The sequence below is a fragment of the Bufo gargarizans genome, chromosome 3 (genome assembly GCF_014858855.1).
Source record: "Bufo gargarizans isolate SCDJY-AF-19 chromosome 3, ASM1485885v1, whole genome shotgun sequence".
Lineage (NCBI taxonomy): Eukaryota > Metazoa > Chordata > Amphibia > Anura > Bufonidae > Bufo > Bufo gargarizans.
Genome location: NC_058082.1, coordinates 238,242,171 through 238,261,720, shown reverse-complemented (window position 1 = coordinate 238,261,720; position 19,550 = coordinate 238,242,171). Strand labels below are relative to the sequence as shown.

Genomic DNA, 19,550 nt, shown 5'->3' with positions numbered 1-19,550 from the left:
ACGATTCCATTGTGAGTGTGTTTCAAGCACGGCACTCATAATTTGGGTAGGCGGACGTATGTGCGAACATGGACAATTTGAATGTTTGCCTGCAAGTTCACTTGTCATTGGTACCTTTATCAACCAATCTGAGTATGTGGGACGGTAAATTTAAACTTTCCCGCTTGGAAGGCATTGTAAATATGGACTCTAACAATGGTGCTTACGAAGGGTTCGATCCAAAGTGTCGTCTCAACTGATTAAAGGCAGAACCGGCTCGTACATTTAAACAGGAGACAAAGATATTGAAGGTGGAGGGAGATGAGGGTGTAAAGAAGGTAGAACACCAAAGTTGTGCCCTCATATTTCACACACACACTTTTCACACCTTACACTGCCCTCACAGAACATTGTGCACAAAATCATTTTGTGTAAATGCTGCAGTCTATTTTACCAACTATGGCTTATGCGATCGCAACTACGATACAATGTCTAAAAGATCATTGTTGAACCGTTCAATACACCCAGAAATGACTCGTTTGTCGCTCTATCGTGACGATAATCGCTTAGTGTGAAGGTACCTTTTATTGTCAAGGGTCTCAGTCCCCAGAGAACCCCATCTAGGACATTCATATGTTCTAGAACAGTGTTTCCCAACCAGTGTGCCTCCAGCTGTTGCAAAACTACAACTCCCAGCATGCTGGGAGTTGTAGTTTTGCAGCACCTGGAGGCACACTGGTTGGGAAACACTGTTCTAGAAGGACATATGGTCAAGGGTTGTTTTGAGATGACACCTACTACTAATCCAGATAAAGAGGTTTCTATTTCCCTAAACTGTAACTGTCCAAAACCCCAATAACCAAGTGTAGCATGTAAAAAGCATTTATTCCCTACATTCAGCTATGCATGGTTATATGAATATGTATTAGATAATTAAAGACCGCATATCAATATAGAAGGGAACCATACTATTGTAGCGTTCAGTGGTGTGAATGGTGCCTTCAGATGGTATGGTCTGCATTACTTAAAATTTTCAGCTCATAGGGGCACATTTATTAAAACCAGCGTTTTAGATGCCTTTCTTAATATCCCCTATAGCTGGCAGTGAATCTGCCAGAATTGTGAAGAGGTGCAGGCCTCTCCATAACTTTGACGCATCCAGCGCCAGTTTTTAATGTAAGACCGCTTCCCAGCTGTCTTATATTTAGACCATTCTCTATGCCTAAAACAGGCGTAGAAAATAACGAATGAGATATGTCTGCTGGCCCGTCCCATTCCCAGCCCACACCACGCCTACAATTTTAGACCTGGTGTGAGCAGGGAAAAGTCGCAGATAGTGGCACACCTAACTGTTGCGCTGCCATCTGCGCCTGAAATATGTCTAAGGGTGGGTTCACACTAGTGTTACGGCATTCTGTTATACGTTCCGTTTATGACGGAATGCAAAACGGCATCCTTTTAGAGGCATTCCGTTTTGCTCTGTCCTAATAGAAGTCTATGGGCAAGCGTAACGTTTCCGTTATGCAGGACGGGGAAAAAAGTCCTGTTGACAGGATCAGACTGATGCGTTATGTTTGCCCATAGACTTCTCTTGGGACAGAGCAAAATGGAATGCTTCTTAAAGGCTTCCGTTTTGCATTCCGTTATAAACTGAACCTATAACAGAATGCCATAATGCTAGTGCGAACCCACCCTAATATAGGCGTATTTCAGTATACAAAGTTAGCCCCATAATGTTTACATTTTTTTATATATGTCAGAATATACGGTAATCATATGTACAGTGCTATGGAATGAATGGTGCTTTTATTAATATAATATTCCTTAAAACATTTGTTAAATTAATGTAAACTAACCAATGTACAAACGGGACACCCTATGAGTAGTGAGCCATGGAAAGCAGTTTATTATCTAAAGAGTATTTGTTCATGGCGATATCAGACACACGGCAGGTGCAAATGTGAAACTGTTTGCTGCCCCATCTGCCAAGAAGATAACATTTAGCGCGAATAGTTTAGAAAACCTCCTGTTGATAGCAGAGATCCAGGAGGAGGGCGATCTCTGAATGATGCCATCTGTCCTGTTGCTTGCATGGATTCCCAGTGTCCTCATACACAGTAACAGAATAGATAACCCAAAAAAAAATTGCGCTGTAATCCATTTAGTTGATTCACATACATGTTCTACAATATACAGTATAAATGAATGGTCTGTAGATTACAGCATTATCCATGTTCAGTACAAACTTCTATACAACGATTACCGTACTTTGTTTCCTACTAACAGATTTTTCATATACAGGTTCAACTTGTATTTCTTGATTTTCGATATGTATGTGTATATTTATTTTTTTCATTTGCTGCTTCAGTTGGCGTTCATGTTGATGTCATAAACCTCATTCCATTTTTGGTTTTCTGCTCTACTTTCTCTTCACCTCCCCATTTTTGTCTTTCAGTCCTGTTACACTGATCAACTTCTGGCCAGTAGATTCTGCGTGAGTACTTTTTCTGTTTGCGCTAATGCTGTTGCTGTTGCCTCCATGTGTGCTAATTATACCACTTTTCTTTTATCCATGAGTTCATTTTCATCTTCCCTCGAACGTTCAAGTCTGTAATGCGTTAAAACGAAACCTTGTTAGATGATGAGAGGTGAACTTAGACTCTAGACAGTGTGGTCTGAAAAGCATTGAACTATTTATATTTATACACGCTGAGCCTTCTTGTGATTCTGGTTAAAGGGAACCTGTCACCAGGATTTTGGGTATAGAGCTGAGGACATGGGTTGCTAGATGGCCGCTAGCACATCCGCAATACCCAGTCCCCGTAGCTCTGTGTGCTTTTATTGTGTAAAAAAAACGATTTGATACATATGCAAATTAACCTGAGATGAGTCAGAGCTTGAAAATATGACTCTTCTCTGGTCACACAAGTAAGATGACTCTTTTATGTTAATTTGCATATGTATCAAATCGTTTTTTTTTACACAATAAAAGCACACAGAGCTATGGGGACTGGATATTGCGGATGTGCTAGCGGCGATCTAGCAACCCATGTCCTCAGCTCTATACCCCAAATCCAGGTGACAGGTTCCCTTTAAGCACAAGCATAAAGTTAGATTTTCTGATATGCAAGACAGATTTACATTATTTGGAAACACACATTTTATTATTGAAGTCACAAGTTATTATTGGGGCACAGATTACCAGCATGAGTGCGGTGATCGCTACTCTCAATGGCAAATTAACTGTGCATCTTGGTCCACCTAAGGCTACTTTCACACTCGCGTTCAATCGGATCCGTTCTGAACGGATCCGATCATATTAATGCAGACGGAGGCTCCGTTCAGTACGGATCCGTCTGCATTAATAACTTAGAAAAAATTCTAAGTGTGAAAGTAGCCTGAGCGGATCCGTTCAGACTTTCAATGTAAAGTCAATGGGGGACGGATCCGCTTGAAGATTGAGCCATATGGTGACATCTTCAAGCGGATCCGTTCCCATTGACTTACATTGTAAGTCTGAACGGATCCACTCGCCTCCGCACGGCCAGGCGGACAGCTGAACGCTGCAAGCAGCGTTCAGCTGTCCGCCTGTCCGTGCGGAGGCGAGCGGAGCGGAGGCTGAACGCCGCCAGACTGATGCAGTCTGAGCGGATCCGCTCCATTCAGACTGCATCAGGGCTGGACAGAGGCGTTCTGGTCCGCTCGTGAGCTCCTTCAAACGGAGCTCACGAACGGACCTATGAATGCTAGTGTGAAAGTAGCCTTAACTGAAAGACCTAAAAAGGTTCCTCTGATTTATGGCCTTTTATTTCACATAGCAGCATGTAGATGACAAGTTAGTTATGTAGAGCAGGGATTGTGGGTAACACTGAACATATCAAACAATTTCACCATGTATGCATTGCACCTTACAAAAGCCAAAACCCATCTGAGCATTAATTGAAAAGGGTGTAAGATCGCAATTCGCAATCATCTGTAATACTTCTAGGTAACTCAATGAAAGCTATGTTATCAGACCATAGATTGGGTTACTGAGTTTTCCTATTGGTCTTTTAAAGAGAATGACTTCCAAAAATTAAAAAATAAATTAATCAACATGTGCCACACTGAGAAGGTCTCCACACATTTTACTACAAACTCCATTCTGTCAATTGTATAGTAGTGTTTATGAACTTAGGCTGTGATTTGCAAGGTCAGCCGTCAGCCATCAGGGTAATATGGTGTTATAAGTTCTTCTTCAGTGATGCCTAGGTTCATTAAGGACAGAGTAACCAAGATTAAGGGTCCATTCACACATCCGTTATTTCTTTCCTGATCTGTTCCGTTTTTTTGCGGAACAGATCAGGACCAGTTCTGGACCCATTTATTTTCAATGGGTACTGAAAAAAATCTGACAACACAATGTGTGCTGTCCGTTTCCGTTGTTCCGTTCCGCATGTCCGATTAAATATAAAACTTGTCCTATTCTTTTCCACAAAAATCGGATTCTGGTACAATACAAAGTCAATGGTTCCGCAAAAAACGGATGACATTCGTATGTCATTACGTATGTCATCCGTTTTATGCGGAATCCGTTCCTGGAAATTAAATCCTGCCCACAGAAATCACTTATTCACTTTTTTTTTCAATTTGTTTTGCAAAGAAATCCAAACAACTTTATTTGCTTTGTGAAATTTATACATGTTTCCGTTTTTTGCGGATCCGCAAAAAACGGATGACATACGGAAACAATCCAACCCCGCCACCCAGGCATACCGTTGGGCCTCCTGCACATGACCACTCCTCCACAAAATACAGATGTGGACCATGTGCATCCTACAATTAGTGGGCTCAATTGTAGAAAAGCCTATTCTTGTCCGCAAAACAGACAAGAGTACTGTAGGACTTGTTCTATAGTTTCAGGCATGGATGCAGACAGCACACTTATTTAGAAATGAATGGGTCCACATATTATCTGCAAAAAATGCGGAACAGATGTTGACCGAAAGTAAGTTTGTGTGCATGGGGCAATGACCTATTTGGATTACATACAGTGCTACTAAGCATAGAGGAGAATACAGCACCACATATCTCTTACATCCAGTGATGCTTCCTCTGATGTAGACACTCTGTTTTCTCATCTTCTCCATTCTGAGATCAGACTGCGTTGATAACTTCTCGTCTCTGCAGACATCTTAGGTTCCTCACTTTTCCAGCATTCTCCCCCTCCTACTGCCCCAACATCGCATTCCTGCTGCTACCCCAAATACTGTGCCTGCTGAATTCCCCAATGCCCACAAACACTATACTGCAGAAGTAACAGTGCTATACAGATAGTCCCCCCCCCCCATAGCTCACAGACTGCTACCAATAGTAATAGTGCCCTCTACAGTACCCCAAATACTGTGCCTGCTGAATTCCCCAATGCCCACAAACACTATACTGCAGAAGTAACAGTGCTATACAGATAGTCCCCCCCCCCCCATAGCTCACAGACTGCTACCAATAGTAATAGTGCCCTCTACAGTACCCCAAATACTGTGCCTGCTGAATTCCCCAATACCCACAAACACTATACTGCAGAAGTAACAGTGCTATACAGATAGCCCCCCCCCCCCCCATAGCTCACAGACTGCTACCAATAGTAATAGTGCCCTCTACAGTACCCCAAATACCAACCTCATTAATGGTAATTGCCTCCATAGGCATTAAGGCCCACTTTAGTGCTCCCAGCAGTAACAATGCCCCTCTATAAGACACCCCTTTAGAAATGCCAGTAGTACCAAAACCTCTCTAGTGTCCCCAGTAGTTTTAATGTCCTTGTAGTGGCCCCAGTATTTATGAAGCCTCAATGCAGTGCCCCCTGTGGTTAGAGTGAACCCCTGTAGTGTACCTTGTATTATAATGCCTTAGTGCCAGTATGTCTAATGCGCCCCCCCCCCCCCCCCCCCCCCGTAGTGTCTATTTTTATAATTCCCTCTGTAGTTGTATGGCCTGTATTATAATGCCTCCCATAATGCCTCTTGCATTATAATTCCCTCGGTAGTGCTATTATGTATAATGTGATGTGTATATATAATGCTCTTCACCTGTAGTATAATGCCCTGTATATATATATTACGATATCCCCCTGTAATGTCCCATATATAATGCTGTCCCTCTGTAATATAATGCTCTCCCCCTATAGTATAATGCTCCTGTATATATAATGCTTCCCCCCCCCATAGTACAGTGTTATACCCCCCTGTAGTATAATGCCCCGTACATATAATACATACCGCCGCCCCCCCCCCCGTAGTATATTGCCCCCATATTATATAATGCTCTACCCCCCTGTAGTATAGTGCCCCCATATATATTGTCCTGCCATGACCCAGTGCAGGAGGTCGCGTTGACATAATCGCGGCTGCTTGCGCTGTTTTTCTGGCAAGTGGCTGAGCAGCGGGGACAGAAGCCAGAGGCTGAGAGGCAGGTCGGCCACTGCCTGAGGTGTGATTCTTATCTCGCCTCATGGCAGAAGTGGACCTGCCATTAATGACAATAGAAAGTAAAGGCTTGCATTTTTTGTGAACACTCTGCCATGTGTTCCTACTGTGTCCTTTGAACCTTTCAGTGTAGACATTGAGGACCATCCAGAGAATGAATTGCATTTCAGCCCAGAGCTCAGGCACCCATGTATAAAACTGAATAAAATTTCCTAAGCTTACACAAGGAATTATTAGACCACTGCCTTGTTAATGGGTTTTCACACAAAATGTGTCTCCTTGGTAAAGGGTGTAAAGAATGCAAATTAAAAAAGACCGTCAAAAACATGAGCAATGCAGACTTGACTAATGTCTATGTGACCTGTATTTGTTGTGCCCCAGTTTTTAACAGGAGAGGAGGGAAAGATCCTGTATGCTATACGGTCCATAAATTCCTCCGCTGAAATATGAGAATGCATGTTGTTTTTTATATGCAGGCTGTATGCTATCCAAACCTAACCACTGCAGACCATTAGCCGTGCTAATTATGGAATGCAGTCTGAACAGACAAGATTTGCATTCTAGCATCAAACTCATGCATATTACCGCTCTGTTTCTTAGAATATATTCTCACATTTTATGTAAACAGGCAGAATTACATAAATTTCCCAAGCAAATATGCAGTACTTTAAATGGAAGCAATCAGGTATTCTACATAGATTTTCCTTGCTTTGTTTTTACAAATTATTCCCACGTAACTATCTGTTCTCCATCCCAAAAAGTAAAGTCATCCCTTAGGAGGGCTGGCTATTCTGTCAACTGTCCTGTTATTCGTTGGTGGTCTCCGAATTAGTGAGATGAATCATTGCTCTGTTTTAGGGTATGTGTAATACAAAATGAGGCTTGTTTCACAGCCTCTTGTATGAGATAGTTGAAGACTAAAATGTCAAATCCCCCATTCAATTAATTTCTGTGTAAGCTGTAACAAATAGATAAGAATTGAAATGGTAGTGATATTGTATGTCTTGGAAGATTTTCTTCTGTATTGTTATTTAAATGTCTACATTTCATTAGACCGTTAGTCCTCTTCTCTTGGTGGTTTGCCTCAGGTCTTCTTCTCGTAAGATTCACTATTTAAGCCGTTTAGGGCCTATTCCTACTTCTTACTATTCAGAGGCCCTGTAAGATCTCCTGATATGTCTGTTAGAAGTATTAGTAGCTACTTGCATATCCCTTGCAACAACAATTCTTGGGCATCTATTTTTGTGGCTTTATCCTGCAAGATGTTATGAATGAATTGCTAGCAGTTTGCAATGAAGATCTATATAGATGTTCTCAGTTGGGGATGTGTCCTTGCACGGGCTAACATTATCGAGTCAGCACAGATGGGGGGTCGGACATGCCTTCAGCTGGTGACACCCATCTGGATCTTCATTTCATTGCAAACTGCTTGTAATTCATTCATAACTTCTAGCAGGAGTAATAAAGGAAGGGGATAACATAGTTACAATTACGGATGCTCCAGAATTATCACAAGAAGAATGCAAATAGTTGCTGAAACAATGTAACAAGCAGTTGCTTACTGCCCATGTTCCCCTAGTTATCACCGCAGTCCCGAGCTCCATGTTTGGTTGGGATCATCTGCTGGTGTTTCCCCATTTACCGCCACAGTCCTGGGTTTTGTTCTTGCCGGCATCATCCTTCTTGGAATCCGCTACAGTCTCCTTCCAGCCCTGGGCACAGCATGCCTGCCAGCCTGTTCCCTGTAGCACTTCTTTCAGGGCCGGCATGCATCACTTCCTGTAAATTAATGGGCTTAGCACATGTGACCGTGCAGAGCAATCCTAGCCCTCCTGCACATATGTGGTCCAGCCCCCTTCCCAGGTGCCTGAGCGTCAAAGGTCATTGTGTCCTGCAGAGGTTTACCTGGATTGCCTGACCTGTACCTGTGCCGGCTCCCCTGGACCATTGCTTGTTTGATTTCACCTTTGTCTCATCCTTCGGTCCTGCACTGTTGCTCCTGGTTACGACTAGACCAGCTGCCTCATGTGCCAATCCTCCTCAAGAGGTAGCAACCTGGTGTTCCCATTGGGAAAGCCTATTCAAACCCTCGAAGAACAAGGGGTTTACTTAGACAACACCCTTAGAGGAGACTGGTTTGTGACAAATAGAGATGTCAGGAGAGGGTACAGGTCCTCTATAACTATAGAAATGCATTAATCCATTGAAAATAATTTAAAGATGGCTTTTAATAATGGCAGCTGACAAGTCTTGTGCAGGATGCTTAGAGCAAGCTGAAGTATTAGCCCCTTAAGGACCTCCGCCGTATATGTACAGCGAAAGTCCGGTCCCCAAACATGGCGCTCACTTGCGCGTGCTGCAGGCGCCATAGCCGCTGGGTTTCTGCTATTATAAATAGCAGAGACCCACAGCACATGTGTGGCACATTATGGCTGATCGCATACATTTTACCCTTCAGATGCTGTGGTCAGATGTGACCACGCCATTTGAGCGGTCCGGAAGCAGAAGTCACGTGCTTCCACTCCGGTAAAAGCGTTCTCCGACTGAGATCGGGGAACCTGTTAAATCACTGAAAAACACCAAAGCCTCAGCAGGCTTCGGTGTCTATTTCGGGATTATACCAATACAGGCCACTAGGTGGCAGCATTGTATTGGTGTAGTGCAAATGAAGTGTTCAATGATGACTATTTAGCCATCAATGAACACAATAGGCAATCTAATGATTGCCAGTTATTGTCACCCAAAGTTACTTAAAAAAAAAAAAAAAAGTTAATCACTCCCCTTTCCTCAAAATAAAAATACGCAAAAATGGAAAATCTCAGAGTCCTGAAGGTGTTAAACCCCTGTGGATTATATGAAGTGTAAATGTAAGGGCAAAGTGAAGACAATTCTCTGTAAATGCTGTTACAGTACATTCATTACAGTTATTAAACAAAAGATACCGGTAATTAAATGTAAAACTTCCCCCATTACTGTGACAACTCTGAATCATCACGTGAACAGCCAATTTACTTACATCTTTACATCCACTCTGATACAAAGCTCCATATCCCATGAATATACATTAGGGGAGATTTATCAAACGGATTTAAAGTAGAACTGGCTTAGTTGCTCCTAGCAACCAATCGGATTCCACGTTTCATTTTTCACAGCTCCTTTAGAAAAATAAAGGTGGAATTTGATTGGTTGCTATGGGTAACTTAGCCAACTCTACTTTACACCAGTTTGATAAATCTCCCCCATTGTCTTCATACATCAGGGATGTAGGATTTCAACATGCCCAAAACTCTGTTCTCCCAGGAGATAAGCTGTCACCAGAGGCGCCTGACAGCCCAACACTCTTCAGATGTCGGGGGAAAGAGGGATCAGGGATGTTGGATTTCAACATGTCCAAAACTCTGTTCTCACAGAAGATAAGCTGCAACCAGAGTTGTCTGACAGCAGGTTACTCCTCTCTCCTTATCGCCTACTGGACAGAGAACAGAAGACATATGCTTACTTGACAGAGAATGCATGTGTATAAGAGTTGGCTGACAATTATCTAATACATATGGCCACCTTCATCTAACTGATTACCTATCCTGAGGAAAGATCATCAGTATCTGATCAGTGGGGTCTAAGGCTACTTTCACACTATCGTTTTAGTCTTCCAGTATTGAGATCAGTCATAGGGTCTCAATACCGGAAAAAAACGCTTCAGTTTTGTCCCCATTCATTGTCAATGGGGACAAAACTGAACTGAACAGAACGGAGTGTTCCAAAATGCATCCCGTTCCATTTTAGTTGCGTTCCCAGACCAGAGAGCAAACCGCAACATGTTCTAGCTTGCTTTCCGCCCTGGGATGCGGAGTAAGACGGATCCGGCATGACCCCCAAGGCAAGTCAATAGGGACAGATCCGTTTCCGTCCCCCATTGACTTTCAGTGGAGTTCATGACGGATCCGTCTTGGCAATGTTAAAGATAATACAACCAGTTACATTTATAACGGATGCAGACGGTTGTATTATCAGTAACGGAAGCGTTTTTGCTGAACCTTGACGGATCCATTAAAAACGCTAGTGTGAAAGTAGCTCAACACACAGTCCATCTATTGTATCAAAGCTCAGCTCTATTAACGTGATCCATTAATGTGACATCACTGGCTTAGAGAAGGCCACAACACTCACAGCAGCGCCAATGTCTGATTTAGTGGGTGTCGGACCCTCACTGAGGGGAGGAGTTTTAAATATAAATTTTAGCCATAGTATATGAAGTACTCATCAGGAAATGCTACTAGGTATACATAGATTGGAAAATCCAGGACATGATAGCCATGATATGTCGAGATTAAAAAAAAGTGATAGAAAAAGGTCAGCCAAAGAAATATCCAGAGAGGTTTGATGTCTCAAGTATGTTAGGGTAGCTTGTACGTTGGGCATATTCTTAGTGAGGTTTGTCAAGATGTAAGATGGATAATGGAAGCGTACTTCTCATCACTGGTTTGGACACCTGTGTGAAATGTGAGCTTTTACGTTTAGGTTATGTAGTGGTCTGTGTTAAAGTATATATTTTTTACTTTCTTATGGCTAGTTAATGTATGTTGGAATATAATCTATGCATCTTGACGTGGAAGAAGCTGTGTACTGAGCATGAAAATGTAAGTGTAGCCTTGTGATGGCAGAGTTCTGACACTGACAAAGGACAACATGAAGTGCAGTCTTGTCTGAATTTATTAGGAGTAAGTAGTCCATGACACAATGAACCTCGAGCACCTTTCAGAATGTAAAGATTGAATTGTGTTTAAATTCTTGTTTCCACAGCCCTGCTTCATCTCCCCAGCTATCACACGATGACACTCACTCACGAATTGAACATTATGCTAGCAGGTATGACTTTATGGCACAAGCATCCAAACTAAACCAGAGAGCCTTGTACCGTTTAGCTCATTCCATCAGAAAAGTCTTCTGAGGCTTTAGAGCCACTTCCATACTCTGCAATGATTCACTGATTTTCCTATGTGTCAGTCTGCCATTGAACCTCTATCTAGCATTTCATGCCTGTTACCCATCAGGGCCTGAGAAATGAAGCGGTAAAATGTGTGCACCTTAATTCTGCTCTTTCTTTCAATCATATCTGTTAGATTTCCTCTCTGTAAATTAAATTCCAGTGAGTGCGTGTGGGTATGTGTGACTGGTTGTAAGTACAAATACGGATGTTCTTCTTGAAGGCTGCTTTTCTTCAGTTGAGCCAACACATCTCCATATCTCCCAGTGGCGAGGAGCACATTGGAAGAGCTGCAAGAAATCTAGGGCACCAGAGAAATGGTGCAGATGCTCCTTAGGCCTCATGCACGCGACCGTTGTGTGTGTTTCAGTCCGCAAAACAGCGATGGTGTCCGTGTGCGTTCCGCAATTTGCGGAATGGCATGGACAGCCATTGATATAACTGCCTATTCTTGTCCGCAAAATGGACAAAAATAGGACAGGTTATTATTTTTTTTTTTTTTTTTTTTTTGCAGACCATGGAACGGAGCAACGGATGCGGACAGCACACGGAGTGCTGTCCGCATCTTTTGCGGCCCCATTGAAGTGAATAGGTCCGCATCCAAGCTGCAAAAACTGTAGCTCGGATGTGGACCATAACTACGGTCGTGTGCATGAGGCCTTAGAGGCAGAACATGAGGCCAAGTCCTGGTTGCTCCCTTCCCTTTTCGCTATTGGGTGGTTAACATCTGTACGGGAGTCTCCTCTACACAGGAACGCTTTTTGTTAGTAAGCGTGTGGTGGGGAGTTGCCTCAAAAGTTATTAAAATGTGCATGGGTAAGGGACAAGCATACATTTTAATTATTTTATATATGCCACTGCTTACTGAGAAATTTGAGCAGGAATTTGAATATGGGGGTAATTTACCACACTGGTGTAAAGTAGAACTGGCTTAGTTGCCCATAGCAACCAATCGGATTTCACCTTTCACTTTGGACAGCTCCTTTTGGAAAATGAACGGAGGAATCTGATTGGTTGCTATAGGCAATTAAGCCAGTTTTCCTTTGCACCACTTTGATAAGTGACCCCCTATGTGTAGACCCCATGAAATATTTTTGGATAATGTTTTCTCCGAGCTATGTATCGTGCCATTCAGCTGTTAATAAGTAAATTGAAAACTGGGCATTCACATTCCCTTTGTAACAGGGGTGTGTCCCTACATAGTCTGATACTGTCAGCACTGATTTGAAAGATGGGCACACCCCCAACTGGTAACAGTTATCAATTTATTTAAAGAATTTCTAGTGCGAGTAACAGAAGAACGGTGGTTATAAGATCCACCCCTGATATATTATGGGGAATTTCAAAATTTAGAAAACTAGCTATGGTGATGGGTCCTCTTTAAAGGGGGTTTCCCTGTTGCTAGATTGTGCTGTCACATTATAAATGGTGCATCACGTCAGACTACCAATGATCCCGAGAATGATAGGAATGCAGCGCTGCTGTAGGACTGTGTCCCCTGCAGAGCATTGCACCAGTCACCTACTATGCAGGGACCTCGTGCAGCCCCCTTGAAGTGAATGAAGATGTGCTGCAGTGCCCTGCACAGCCGGGTGGTTGGCGGCGGCACCGCTGTAATCACACAATAATAAAGGTATGGACAATTTCTCAATCTTTCTGTATGTGAAGAGTATGGAAATGTGTTTTCCTTCTTTGTGAAGGCTATCCCTGGATATCCTTCTCTCCCCACCCACCTGTATGCATGCACATTAGTGTTCACCTATGGTATAATGTCTGACAATGTGGCAGGTTTGTTTCAGGCGTTTTCTGTTTGATCTTTGATTTTATGCCTGTTACTTCTGAGCTTGTTAGCATGTTCCTTTTCTGTTATGTGTTAGAGGTTATTGAAATTCACTGTTACTGTTGCTATGACAAGAAGTGACTTTGTGAGACGGAATAGGAAGCTTCTGCTAGTTGCAAAAGAAAGCGGAGTGAACAATTGCTATTTAGCAAATATAAGAAATCCAGTCTCGTTGAACAAAAATCAGCAGTAACCTTATTGGGAATCTGGCAGCAAGTGTTCAATTCCCCCACAGCGCCACCACAGGGGAAATGAGGCATTACACAGTGTACATTGAAATGAGCAGCCTGTCCATGTAATGTAAGGACGTGTTGGGTCTGTCATAGAGAAAGGCCCTTTGTAACTGCCCTCCTTTAATGAGGGTCTAGTTGAGGGATTCTCTTTTGTTAACTTAAAATGGGGTATCTGAAGTGGGTTTTCTAAATCAAAACGTTATCTTAAAACCAAACTGTGATTTCAGTAGAATTGCTCATGAGTATGAATGGAATAATGGTACACTCCTTGGGAATGTCAAGCTCCTTTTCTTCATTTTTTCCAAATTGCTTGCAGCAGATAGACAAATGCTCAGAAGCATATGACATGGATTTTGTGTGCCTTTCTGCAGTGTTGCTGTGTATTTTATTAATAGATGGACTTTCTTTAGGGCTCATGCACACGACCTTATGTATTTTGCAGTCCGCAAAACACTGATTCGCAAAAAAAAAAAGAAAAATGCGGATGACATCCGTGTGCATTCTGTATTTTGCAGAACGGAACAGCTGGGCCCCTAATAGAACAGTACCATCGTTGTCCGCAATGCAGACAATAATAGGATATGTTCTATTTTTTTTTTTGCAGAATGCACACGGAGTAACTTCCGTTTTTTTTGCGCACCCATTAAAATTAATGGTTCCGCATGCAGTCCGTGGAACGGACACGGAAAGTAAATGTTTTTGTGTGTATGAGCCCTTACATTGTAAGCGCATTATAACACTTATATTTAAATTTTTCAATTGGCATATAGGCCAGTGAGGGCTAACCTTCAGCACTCCAGCTGAGGTGAAACTCCAACTCCTAGCATGCTTCAGTCATTTCTATGAGGTTCTGAGAACAGCCAAGCAAGTGTGCATCTTGGGAGTCGTAGTTTTACCACAGCTGGAGTGCTGGAGGTTAGACATCACTGATATAGGATGTGTTACATATCAAATATGTCCTCACGATGGTCAAAAATAGTTCCTGCAAGATTTTTTGTTTAACAAAGCTACATTTGCTGTTGGTATGCATTTTTATTTTATTTTTTTATTTTTATCAGATTGGACATTGTGTGGGTATATTCCATATCATTTTCAGTGTTACAAATCACATGCAATGCTATCAGTGAGCACATTGTAATTGTATAATAGCCTTGTGAACCTGCATCAGTTATATATACAGTACAGACCAAAAGTTTGGACACACCTTCTCATTCAAAGAGTTTTCTTTATTTTCAGGACTATGAAAATTGTAGATTCACACTGAAGGCATCAAAACTATGAATTAACACATGTGGAATTATATACATAACAAAAAAGTGTGAAACAACTGAAAATATTTTATATTCTAGGTTATTCAAAGTATCCACCTTTTGCTTTGATTACTGCTTTGCATACTCTTGGCATTCTCTTGATGAGCTTCAAGAGGCAGTCACCTGAAATGGTCTTCCAACAGTCTTGAAGGAGTTCCCAGAGATGCTTAGCACTTGTTGGCCCTTTTGCCTTCACTCTGCGGTCCAGCTCACCCCAAACCATCTCGATTGGGTTCAGGTCCGGTGACTGTAGAGGCCAGGTCATCTGGCACAGCACCCCATCACTCTCCTTCATGGTCAAATAGCCCTTACACAGCCTGGAGGTGTGTTTGGGGTCATTGTCCTGTTGAAAAATAAATCATGGTCCAACTAAACGCAGACCGGATGGAATAGCATGCCGCTGCAAGATGCTGTGGTAGCCATGCTGGTTCAGTATGCCTTCAATTTTGAATAAATCCCCAACAGTGTCACTAGCAAAGCACCCCCACACCATCACACCTCCTCCTCCATGCTTTACGGTGGGAACCAGGCATGTAGAGTCCATCCGTTCACCTTTTCTGCGTCGCATAAAGACACGGTGGTTGGAACCAAAGATCTCAAATTTGGACTCATCAGACCAAAGCACATATTTCCACTGGTCTAATGTCCATTCCTTGTGTTCTTTAGCCCAAACTAGTCTCTTCTGCTTGTTGCCTGTCCTTAGCAGTGGTTTCCTAGCAGATATTCTACCACGAAGGCCTGATTCACACAGTCTCCTCTTAACAGTTGTTCTAGAGATGTGTCTGCTGCTAGAACTCTGTGTGGCATTGACCTGGTCTCTTATCTGAGCTGCTGTTAACCTGCGATTTCTGAGGCTGGGGACTCGGATGAACTTATCCTCCGCAGCAGAGGTGACTCTTGGTCTTCCTTTCCTGGGGTGGTCCGCATGTGAGCTAGTTTCTTTGTAGCGCTTGATGGTTTTTGTGACTGCACTTGGGGATACTTTCAAAGTTTTCCCAATTTTTCGGACTGACTGACCTTCATTTCTTAAAGTAATGATGGCCACTTGTTTTTCTTTACTTGGCTGCTTTTTTCTTGCCATAATACAAATTCTAACAGTCTATTCAGTAGGACCATCAGCTGTGTATCCACCTGACTTCTCCACAACGCAACTGATGGTCCCAACCCCATTTATAAGGCAAGAAATCCCACTTATTAAACCTGACAGGGCACACCTGTGAAGTGAAAACCATTTCAGATGACTACCTCTTGAAGCTCATCAAGAGAATGCCAAGAGTGTGCAAAGCAGTAATCAAAGCAAAAGGTGGCTACTTTGAAGAACCTAGAATATGACATATTTTCAGTTGTTTCACACTTTTTTGTTATGTATATAATTCCACATGTGTTAATTCATAGTTTTGATGCCTTCAGTGTAAATCTACAATTTTCATAGTCATGAAAATAAAGAGAACTCTTTGAATGAGAAGGTGTGTCCAAACTTTTGGTCTGTACTGTATGTATGGAGAGCCGGAGCAGAATGGTTTCTGCTATGTGAAACTTACGTGCAACACAAATGTAAAGGTTTCAAAACGTAAAAACCTTGAAATAATTATTTACAGTGTGTTCATAATTTTTCTATATACAACACATTTGATATTTAGATGTTTGTTAGCAACAATAGAAAATGCTTAGCTACCACTAAAATTGTCTGAATCGGCCAATTTGAATCTTCTGTAAGATACCGTTAAGTGACTGCGATCTTGAAAGCTGAATAAATTAGGTGTATTCCAGCCAAATACATTTATCATATATCCGCTGGATTAGGCTACTTTCACACTAGCGTTCGTCGGTCCGCTCGTGAGCTCCGTTTGAAGGGGCTCACGAGCGGACCCGAACGCAGCCGTCCAGCCCTGATGCAGTCTGAATGGAGCGGATCCACTCAGACTGCATCAGTCTGGCGGCGTTCAGCCTCCGCTCCGCTCGCCTCCGCACGGACAGGCGGACAGCTGAACGCTGCTTGCAGCGTTCGGGTGTCCGCCTGGCCGTGCGGAGGCGTGCGGATCCGTCCAGACTTACAATGTAAGTCAATGGGGACGGATCCGTTTGAAGATGCCACAATATGGCTCAATCTTCAGGCGGATCCGTCCCCCATTGACTTTACATTGAAAGTCTGGACGGATCCGTACTAGGCTATTTTCACACTTAGCTGTTATATGCTAAAAATAATGCAGACGGATCCGTTCTGAACGGAGCCTCCGTCTGCATTATTATGATCGGATCCGTTCAGAACGGATCCGATCGAACGCTAGTGTGAAAGTAGCCTTAGTGATTAGATTGGTGGGATCCAGCTGCTGAGACCCACACTGATCTGACTGCCCCCCCCCCCTGTACCGTTAAGCTGCATGATCATGAGAAGGAGGAGTTTGAATGGAGCATGGTCACGGTCATACCATTCCAAGTGTACGAGCGACTAATGCAGCTAATTGCATTGCTGCAACTGCCAGCTTTGGAGACTTGGCCGCGGCATCTAAACTTAGACTGAATGGAGAGTCTGTAGTGCATGTGCACAGACCCCTCTATTCAAGCCTTTAGGATGGAAAAACCGAGCAAGGTTTCCTAGAGAAACATACAGAAAACACTAATTATGCAGCAATCTTTATACTAGAAATGGAAAAACACTAAAAAATAAATTCTTAATGTAGCTTTCAGCTACAGTATAGCAATGTGATCAATAAAATTTAATTGGAAAGGAGCCAGAGTGTTAAGAAATTAGAAGAGATTAATGGGCAATATTTAAAGGAAATGTGTCATCAAAAAATGAAATATTTTTAAAATCACGTTTTTATGTTTAACATATTTTTAAAGAAATTTTGCTAAGATTTTAAATTTTCCATGTCACTATCTATATTTAAACAAAAATCATAAAAATCCTGCATTTTTCCCACAGGCCAGTAAGCCTGATAGTCACCACTTCTTGGTCTGTCAATGAGGTCCCTTCCTGACCATTGTGTCTATGGACCATGTGGCTGCCGTAAAGCAGTTTTCTTAATGCTGTTAAGAATAGCTCAGGCAAGATGGCCGACCCCATAGTCATGTTCAGAAAATAGAATAAAAAAATAAAACAGATTAGTGTCACTATCTTGTTTTAACTAGCAGATAAAATTTTGGTTACGCATCCCCTTTAAAGAGTTTCATCATGTTGCTTGCAGTGCTGTATTGTTTCCAGACACTGACCTCTTACATATTCAAGCTGCTCTACTAAGGGTATTTTCACACTTGCGTTAAAGTTTTCCGGTATTGAGTTCCGTCACAGGGGCTCAATACCGAGGAAAAAAAGCTTCAGTTTTATCCTAATACATTCTGAATGGAAAGTGATCCGTTCAGTATGCATCAGGATGTCTTCAGTTAAGTCACTCTTACAGTATTTGGCTGGAGAAAATACCACAGCATGCTGCGGTATTTTCTCCGGCTAAAATTCCAGAACACTTGCCGGAATGCCAGATCCGGCATTAATTTCCATTAAAATGTATTAATGTCGGATCCGGTACCAAGTGTTCCAGAAAACCAGATCCGGTTTCCCGATCTGTGCATGCGCAGACCTTTAAAAATGTGAAAAAAAATATACCGGATGACACCGGAGAGATGGATCCGGCGTTTCAGTGCATTTGTCAGCCGGATCCGGAAACGAATGCTATCGGTTTGCATACGGATTTCCGGATCTGGCAGGCCGAAATCCAACAGTGCAAGTGTGAAAGTACCCTAATTAGTATTTCTCCAGTCAGTACCTAGTGGTTAAGTGGTATCCATTGTGGATAGGCAATGTGATGTACTGCCTAATGCAACACCAAGAGGCCTGAAAAAAAAATCGCTGTGAAAATTGAAAATATCTAGACCAGAATATGGTGCTCTCTGTCAATGCTTGTTGGATTCAAAGTAGTCACTTGCCTATCCTTAGTCAACAATAGAAAGTACGGTAAAATTATTCTTCTAGTAATTTAATAGTTATGGCATGTGGAAAAATGGAAAATCCAAGTATTGAAAGGAGACACATCAGTTTGTTATTATACCATGATCATACGTCATTTTGCTAACAATTGGTGTACATCCAAAGCTGCACGGTTGACATTTGTAACCACCGTCTCTTCTTATGTTTCAACAGGCTAGCTGAAATGGAAAATAGCAATGGCTCCTACCTAAATGATAGCATTTCACCCAATGAAAGCATGTACGTATATCTGCATAGAAAATCTGGTCACCGCACAACTAGCTAATATGTTAAAAACAAATGGGCATCAAAACGGGTGTATTTTATCTCCTGAAGGACCCTTAAGCTGACCACGGGGTGCGGGTGCCCTCCGCATCTCTATCGGGTCCCCACGCTGCAGGGACCCGATGGCAGAGAAGGCAAGCCCAATGTCTGCTTGCCTTCTATGGAAGCCTGTGAGATCCAGCCCTTAGGCTCGGTCTCACAGGCAGGCTGTTGGCATACAAGCTGACATGCAATGTATTACAAAACAGGATGTACTGTGAAAAAGGTGAAAAATGGCAGGGTCCTGAAGGGGTAAAAGGATTTTGTGGTTAGTATAGTCAGGTGTGTTGGATAAAGCTAAATGTGTATATTGCCCTTTTCTTGAGCTTTCTTGAAATATCTTGAATTACCAGAAGCTGTAGTAAAATACAGAATCTCCCCCCCCCCCCCCAATTTTTTTTAATAAATAATACAATTTATCTAATACACTACATGTAGCCCAGAATGGTTCA

General features: G+C 42.4%; 1 protein-coding gene across 8 annotated transcripts in view; it reads left to right on the top strand.

The window, feature by feature from the left end:
• The window catches only part of DMD (dystrophin), a 3,186,583-nt gene that overhangs the window by 3,129,772 nt on the left and 37,261 nt on the right, over positions 1-19,550 (top strand). For 6 of the 8 annotated variants that reach the window (XM_044284724.1, XM_044284718.1, XM_044284720.1 and 3 more), the window contains 3 exons: positions 2,435-2,473; positions 11,244-11,309; positions 18,949-19,014. In XM_044284724.1, coding sequence (XP_044140659.1) covers positions 2,435-2,473; positions 11,244-11,309; positions 18,949-19,014 — 171 coding nt within the window. The remainder of the gene's footprint in view (positions 1-2,434; positions 2,474-11,243; positions 11,310-18,948; positions 19,015-19,550) is intronic. The other 2 variants (XM_044284721.1, XM_044284723.1) reach the window with 1 other exon arrangement.